This window comes from Peromyscus eremicus, unplaced genomic scaffold (genome assembly GCF_949786415.1).
Source record: "Peromyscus eremicus unplaced genomic scaffold, PerEre_H2_v1 PerEre#2#unplaced_32, whole genome shotgun sequence".
NCBI lineage: Eukaryota > Metazoa > Chordata > Mammalia > Rodentia > Cricetidae > Peromyscus > Peromyscus eremicus.
The window spans coordinates 3,838,503-3,847,251 of NW_026734292.1; the positions used below are offsets into that span (position 1 = coordinate 3,838,503).

Here is an 8,749-nt window from a genome sequence, read left to right on the forward strand (position 1 = left end):
GTTAATAAATAAAGTTGCCCGGGGTCAGAGCTATTAGCATGCCATAGGAAAGCAGGGCAGTGGTGGCGTACACTTGTAATCCCAGCACTTGTGAGGCAGAAATGGGCAAGTCTTTGTGTGTTCAGGGATACAGCCATTATTGGACACACATGCCTTTAATCTCAATACCAAGCAAGGAAAACCTGGAGACCTATACAGACAGGCTGTGATGAGGCAGTCATGTGGTTGGGTTTACAACCAATGAGAAGGCAGGACAGGAACACTATATAAAGACTTTAACGCAGGGGTAGTTAGTTCGGAGAGGTAGGACTACTGCAGGAGGAAGGGTAAGATTTTAGCTCTTAGCTCTGACCTCTTGTCTTTCTTTTTTGCATTGGTTCTGTGTTTCTTATTTAATAAGAAGGTTGGTTACATCTACATTTGGAGCCCAACGTGACAAGAATCCATTAAAAACCGCTTGACTTGGCTTGGTGGCAGGTCCGGTTTCTGGCCTGGGTGCCCCAGCTGCCTAGCATGGGCCCAGGCCTGACTGACCCGCAGCTGGAGCTACTTGCACCTGCTACAAAAAACTCAGGCCTGCCCTTCCGAATAGGGCTTCTGCCAGTAAAGCCAAGGCTTGACTCGGCTCAAGCGGCTACGCTTTCTCTCTCTCTCTCTCTCCCTCTCTCTCTCTCTCAGCCACCAGGTGGCTGTTTTGAAATTCCCTGGCATTCTACTGTCCTACCCAGACTTGGTAAGTCAATTAACATATCTATTTAAAAGAGATTTTTTCTACATTAAAAAAATTGGCTTGATGTGTACATTGGAAAAAAATTGGACTTTGTTTGAAATTTTAGGCACTCTGACAATGGAACAACTATATGGAAAGATTAATATTGATCGAATTATTCAGTTTATTGCTTTTCTTATCCTCATTTTACTATTTAAAAAGATAGTCAATTTAAGTGTCAGGATAACAGTCTAAGAAATACTTGTTAAACCAGTAAAAATGAATTATAGAGAAATTCAAAATCAGACAGAAGAAATAAACAGTGAAGTTGTTTCAAAATTGGATCATAAGGTTACAGAAAGAAAGCCAGTTTTCACACAATCACCCTTAATTTATCCGGTAGCGGTAGAGCAGCTACCTGATGAAGAGAATGAACAAAATACTTGGGCTCCAGTTAAAATTTTTAGACTTACGAAGATTTAAGGAGGCAATAGCATCTTATGGCATGCACTCCCCATATGTAAAGCAAATGTTAAACAACTGGTCAACTTGTAATAGGATTATACCAAAGGACTGGCGCGAATTGGCACAGGCTGTTCTTGAACCCAGACAACATCTCCAGTGGAAAATGTGGTTCAATAATGAGGCTAAAAATATAGAAAAACAATGGAGGGATAGCGGAATACACGTCTGCCAGGATCAGCTTATTGGAGAAGGCCAATATGCTTCAGTAGAAACACAATGTTTATATGATGTCCAAACCCTAGTTCTATGTCGAACTGCAGCTTTGAATGCATGGGACAGAGTTGAAGAACCAGGAAAAAAAAACTGAGTCATTTACAAAGGTTATACAGGGCCCAAAAGAATCTTTCACAGATTTCTTACAAAGATTGACTTTAGCAGTAGAGAAATGGTCCTGAATTCAGAGGCTAGTCATATAATAATTGAATCTTTGGCCTTTGAGAATGCAAATGCAGCATGCAAAAGAATAATCAGGCCGTTAAAGGCAAGATCTATACCTTCGGAAGATTGAATTAGAGATACAGTTAATGTTGAGGCTTATGACCATGATAATATGTGGGTAGGAATAGCAATTTCAAAAGGTTTGAGCAATGTTAGATGTTTTGGATGTGGAAAGCAAGGATATTTGAAAAGGGATTGTAAACAGGTCATTCCTAGAAATAATGTTTCTTCAAGGAACACTGGCAAAAGAATGCCCCTTCTTTCTGGAGTATGCAGAAGGTGTGGAAAGGGAAAACACTGGACCAACGAATGTAGATCAACAAGGGACAGACAGGGTAATCCTCTGCTTCGAGCTTCGGGAAACTCCCAGAGGGGCCTCAGGCAGGGCCCCACAGTAAATCCAGTTCAAATCTTTTCTGCAGTTGTAAAAGAAACCCATACTCAAAGCAACTAAATAACCAAATGTCTATTGGAATAAATCATGTTAGTCGAGATGATGAAACAGAGAAAATAGGAAATTCAGGAAAAATCATAAAGAAAATTATTTGGCAAACTTCTATTAATGAACAAAGAACAAAACTAACAGTAAACATAAATGGTGTTTTGTTGTCTGGTCTGATAGACACAGGTGCTGACATTACCATGATTGCACCAGAATTTTGGAATCCAACTTGGCCTCTTCAGGAAGTAAACGTTGAAACAAAGTGCAAGATGGCTTGAATGTATAGGTCCAGAAGGACAGAAAGGAAAATTAAAACCATATATGGCTAACATAGCTATGAACCTGTGGGGTCGAGATTTGTTACAACAATGGAATACTCAGATTAATATCCCTCCAATCTCAGAAACAAATCATAAATTAGTACATGTTTCTGAGAGAAATATTCAAAGATATTATTCTAATGAGAACTCACCAGCCATCCATGTCATACAAGAACAGGGCACAACTAATAATTTTCCAAAACCACCAACAGCTCTATCTTTAAAATGGTCAACAGATAAGCCTGTATGGGTTCAGGAATGGCCTTTAACAACAGAGAAACTCCAGGCTTTACAAGAGCTGGTGGAAGAACAGTTTAATGCTCATCATATTGAAGAATCAACCAGCCCTTGGAATTCTCCTGTATTTGTTATTAAAAAGAAATCTGGTAAATGGAGAATTGTAACAGACCTTAGAGCAATTAACAAAGTAATTCAGCCAATGGGCTCTTTACAATCTGGAATTCCTTTGCCTACTCTGTTGCCAAAAGGATGGCCTCTCATAGTTATTGATTTAAAAGACTGTTTCTTTTCAATACCGTTACAAAAAAAAGACAGAGAAAGATTTGCTTTCACAGTGCCTATTTATGATAATTCTCAACTGGTTAAAAGATTTCAATGGAGGATTCTCCCACAGAGAATGTTGAATAGCCCAACTTAGTGGCAATATTTTGTAAAACGGTCATTAGAAGTGGTACGTAAAAAATTTCCTAAATCTATAATTTATCATTATATGGATGATATTTTATTAGCTGACTCCAATGTAGATACTTTAGAAAGAATGTATGAAGAAGTAAAGAAAATTTTGCCTTGCTAGGGATTACAAATTGCTCCTGAAAAGATACAAAGAGGAGATTCTATTAATTATTTAGGATATAAAATAGAACTTCAAAAAATTAGACCTCAAAAGTTGCAAATTAGGAGAGATAGACTACAGACACTTTATGACTTTCAAAGATTATTTGGAGACATTTCTCGTCTAAGAACTATTGTTGGGGTAAAAAATGATGAACTGAATAATTTGTTTAAAACCTTAGAAGGTGATAAGGACTTGATCAGTCCAAGAGAATTATCACCTGAAGCTGAAAAAGAATTGGCCTTGGTAGAAAAGAAAGTACATGAAGGGTAAGTAGATCGTATTGATCCAAAGCTGGATTGCATTTTGGTTATTTTACCTTCTAGGCATTCTCCAACAGGAATATTAATGCAAAGGGAAGATATTATATTAGAATGGATATTTTTACCAAATAAACCAAATAAAAAATTAAAAACTTATGTGGAAAAAATCTCTGACTTGATTTGGAAAGGAAAATTGAGACTTCGTCAATTAGCAGGAATAGACCCAGCAGAAATTGTTGTACCTTTAACTAAGGAGGATATTGAAAAATTATGGATAAAAAATGAAGCTTGGCAAAAAGCTTGTAGTAATTTTTTGGAAGAAATTAACAGCAAATATCCCAAAAGCAATAGAATTAATCTTATAAAGAGAGCTGATTGGATCTTGCCTGGAATTGTGAGGAAAAAACCCATATCTGGAGTTTGTACATTTTATACAGATGCCAACAAACAAGGAAAGGCAGGTTACAAATCAGAAAATTTAAGTAAAGTGGTTCAGAGTCTTATAATTCAGTTCAAAAATCAGAATTGTATGCTATTCTGTTGGTATTAAGGTTTTTTTCAGAACCTCTCAATGTAGTAACTGACTCTCAGTATGCTGAAAGAGTAGTATTACATATTGAGACTGCAGAATTTATCCATGATGGTTCAGAATTAACTTCATTATTTATTCAATTACAAGATACAATCAGAAAAAGGAGTCATCCTTTATATATAACTCATCCGATCCCATACTGGTCAGCCAGGCCCTCTAGCACAAAGCAATGATGAGATTGATAAATTATTGATAGGAAATGTGCTGGAGGCCTCAGAATTTCATAAAAAACATCATGTAAATAGTAAAGGTTTAAAAAAGAATTTTTCCATAACCTGGCAACAAGCCAAAGAAATAGTAAAGAAATGTCCTACTTGTTCCTTCTACAATCAAACGCCATTACCAGCAGGATGTAACCCAAAGGGAACTCAGAGGAATGAAATCTGGCAGATGGACGTGTTTCACTTTGCAGAATTTGGAAAATTGAAATATGTACACCACATTATTGATACTTATTCAGAATTTCAATGGGCAAATGCTTTGAGTTCTGAAAAAGCTGATTCTGTAATCACTCATTTGCTAGAAGTTATGGCCATTATGGGTATACCTGCACAAATCAAAACTGATAATGCTCCATCATATGTCTCTGTTAAAATGAAACAGTTTTTTGCTTACTATAATATAAACCATATTACAGGTGTACCACATAATCCTACAGGTCAAGCAGTTATAGAAAGATCAAACAGAACTCTAAAGGATATGCTAAATAAACAGACAGGAGTAACAAAAAACACCAGAAATAGACTACATAATGCTCTATTAACTTTGAATTTTCTCAATGCCAATGAGAAAGGAACAACAGCTTGCAGAGAGACATTGGATAATAGAAAAAACTACAGAATTAAATCAACCTATATACTTTAAGGATGTTTTGACCTCAGAATGGAAACCAGGATATGTATTACATTGGGGATGAGGTTTTGCTTTTATTTCTACAGGAGAAGATAAGCTGTGGGTACCATCAAAATTGATAAAGGTTCAATTTGAACAAGAGAGACCTCTTAATTAGAGGAGGTGATAGTTCATCAACTATCAGGAACATCCAATTTAAACTAACTTACACCAGTAACATATGCCTTTTCATTTAATCAGATAATAACTTGCCAAAAAAGGAACATCCCCAAAAAACCTTGGGGAAAGGTTTTTGTTTTTGTCTTTTAGGAGAATGAAGGTTAAGGAATTTGAAGAACACTGGACAAATGAGACAACTGAAGAAAAGGGACAAATCATCTATCCTAAGAAACAGAGTGAAATGGCGTTTGGGTATACTATCTAATAATTTTTATGTCTTCCTAAATGTTTGTTTCTGCTTTTCTTTAAAGATTTAACACTATTTAACTTCTTTTTTTTTTTTTTTTTTTTTTACAACTTTATATAAACTTTAATGTAAGAAAATACAACTCATTTATGAAACTTGTTTTGTCAAGTTTATGGAGAAAAGTATTGACTAAAGAAATCACAGATCAAACATTTAACTGAAAGAACCTCTCTCATACACACACCCATACACACTGCTCACAAGAGACCAGGGTTATCTCACTTTTGTAACAATGGTTTGGGCTTTACAGGGCTTTAAGTTATGCCAATTTGTACCCGAGTTTAATGACAGAAAAGGCAACAATTTTTAAATTGGGTATATATTTGTTTACAATTTTTAATGTAAGGCCATTTATCAAAAGAGACAAACCACAAGATGAAAATGAAGGCAACAGAAAAATTCAAAACAACTATCACATCCTTAGAAAATAATTTAGAAAAGTGTTGTACAAGATATGATGCAGATTTACATTCCATTAACCAAGACTGTGTCAATTCAGAATTCTGAATAAATCTTTTTTAAAGTGTGAGACTTAAAAAAATCATTTTTCAGTGTATATGTAAATATGTTTTATCCCACACATTTATTCAACTGGGCCATTTAACGTCATAGCAATTTTTATTCTGTACGTTTCATTCAACTTTACTTAGGGTTGAACACACATGAAATGTGCTTTAATGCATAAGAATCACAGTGGATAGCAGCAAAGAACTGGGGTGGGGCATTAGGGAGAATCTGGTCATTCACATTGTGATTATTCTTAAAGATAACTCACACTTCTAGATCCTCAAGACTCAAGACAACCCTTTCCAAAGAATCAAAATAAACTCAAGACACCTTGCAAACACTTCCCCAGCCCTGAACAAATTGATGACCCTTTCAGACATAAAAACTAAAACAGTTATGGCAGCAAAGACTTCAATGGCGATGTAAGTCTGTAAACTGTACTCCAGTCTTGTTTCTGAACCCCAAAGTGCAAGAAGCAGGGCTCCTAATCTCTCAGTAGTGCTTCTCCTGCAAATAATCCTTCATCTTGTTTGGCAGAGGCAGTTTCTGAATCAGGTCTATTCTGGTGTACTGACGTATGACGAAGCGGCACAGGTACTGCAGAGAGCGCACCTGCATGAACCGGGACACTGGGTTAGTCAGTCTGACCGGGTAAGTCGCAGATCCAGGCAACCGTGACCGTGAATAACAAAATGCTCCGTTTTCAGAGTCCCTGATTGAATGCTCAATTAAGTCAACTATAGATGTATGCCCTTCTACGTCTGGCTGTTCGTAAAAGCTGAACCTACCATTTGAGTGCTCAATTCTAGTGTGAAGTGTTTTACCATGGGAACGAAAGCTCAGGCTTAAAAGGTAGCGGTCATCGGAACTATCCCGAACAAGAAAAGAACCATCAGGCACGTTTGCCAGCTTCCCCTCTGCCTCCCAGCGTGTGATAGGACCCCAATACCACCCCTGTTTTGCAAGCTTCTTCAGCTCCTCCGTAAGACTTGTCACAACCATGGGCCCACTGCTCTGCACCGAGTCATAAACTCTTGAAACCCCAGGTGCAGAGTTGGGATCGAAATTCAAATGACAGCGCACGCTTTCGGCCATGTGCATGTCCGGGCCTGAGAGGCCGCTGAAGTTTCTTTGGATTGGGTTATTCTGCATTGGAGGTAGCAATGGTGAGAGGGGAGGGGCATCGTCATGACCTGCTCTAGGGTTCTGCAACATGACTCCTGTGGTGCCAATCAACAAGTTGTTCACCGAAGAATCCACAAGGGTCTCCGGGGCTACAACCAGGTCCTGGTCCACCTGACTGTCGTCTTCAGAGAAGGCGCTGGCCCCTGGCAGCACGGCCGACACCTCCATGGGCGAGGACGTGTCCAGGCAGCAGTTGCGCGGCCCTTCTAGAGGGCACATCCCGTCTTCTAAAGGCACGGTGTACTGAAGGTAGTCCTGAGACATGAGTCCGATAACTACAGGCACGTGTTCCTCCAGATGGAGGCGCAGGTCCCCGGGTGAACCAGGGCTGCAGCGGGACTCAGGGCGTGGCTCTGGCTGCAGGTCCCTTAGCTCCCTGGGCTGCAGGTCCCGCAGCTCCTTGGGTTGCAGCTCCCGCAGCTCCTTGCGCACACCATTGACAGGGCCTGGGCTGGCAGCATGCACCAGGGCCTTCACCCGCATCTCCATCTTGATGCATGTCTCCTCCGAGCTGGTGGGCCTCAGCGGCCAGGGTGTGGGGCTGTAGTGGTGGCTGCGCAATGATGTAGAACGGATGGGCCGTGGGGCACGCACGTCCTTGAGGCCCCCGGGCGCTGAAGCCGAGGAGAAGGTGTCCTCATCTGTGGGTGCAGTCCCGCCCTTGCCCTTGCCCTTCTGCTTGGCGGACAATCGCCTCTTCAAGGTGCCCATCAGGCTTTCGCTTTTGGACCTGTTCTTCCCTTTCTCCTCCTCACTGCCAATGTCGCAGCTGGCCATGTCCTTGCCATAGCAGCTCCCGAATAAGGAGTCATCTTTCACGAAGTCGCCAGCGAGGGACTGGGGCTGAACCACCATGAACTCGGTTTCGTCTTTGCTTTTACTCAGGTTGAAAGATTTCCGGAAGGTTTTCAAACTAATTTTCTTCATTGTGACTAGTTACCTAATCCAAACGGGTCAATTTCTCTCTGGAGCAACTATCCCCAAACATTGGGAGGGGCTGTGATGCTTCATGGATGAACTCTGCCCAGCTTCATTTAACCTCTGGAGCTATTTTCCTGCAGCCGCCGGCTCCGTTTCCTCCCGGCGGCGGCGGCGGCGCGACTGCCGTGCTCGGCCCTCCTTAGGCCGCTCCTCCTCCCTCCTCTTCCTCCTCCCCGAAGGGAGGGCGCACGGCCGCGGCCCAGGCGGGAGCAGAGCCGCCGCCACTATTTAACTTCTAATAGTCCCAGTTCAATTAAAATTTAAAGCTGACTTTGGAGTTGGAGAATGGCTCTCTCCTTCTTTAAACTCAAGCATGTTGTTAAAAGGAAAATGCAGACTCCCTGTATCATGCCAGAGGAAAAGAGCCATCTTCTGCTATAGGACAGGAGAAAAGCCAAATTAATTAAGGGACTATTCTATTACTAATCTCAACTCTTTGATTCTATTCTGATACTTTAAACTTTTCTTAAAGTATGAAATTTATATCAAAATTTACAAGATTAATATATATAGATATATATACATTTTAAACTTTGTTAAGATATAAATGGTCATATAGAATACTAACTAATTCTAAAAAGCCACACATATAGTCTTTGTGTTCGAGTCTCTTATC

The 8,749-nt window shown here is 40.1% G+C and overlaps 1 protein-coding gene across 1 annotated transcript; it reads right to left on the minus strand.

The window, feature by feature from the left end:
- Positions 1–5,535: 5,535 nt before the first annotated feature.
- On the minus strand, positions 5,536–8,293 carry LOC131901173 (suppressor of cytokine signaling 6-like). Its single transcript, XM_059252413.1, has one exon. It carries the CDS (start codon positions 8,077–8,079, stop codon positions 6,460–6,462), a length of 1,620 nt encoding a protein of 539 aa, XP_059108396.1. The 5' UTR covers positions 8,080–8,293; the 3' UTR covers positions 5,536–6,459.
- Between the last annotated feature and the right edge of the window lie 456 nt (positions 8,294–8,749).

What these genes read in the sequence shown, in the direction of transcription:
- LOC131901173 (XM_059252413.1), bottom strand. Translation starts at nt 8,079, where the DNA reads ATGAAGAAAATTAGTTTGAAAACCTTCCGGAAATCTTTCAACCTGAGT.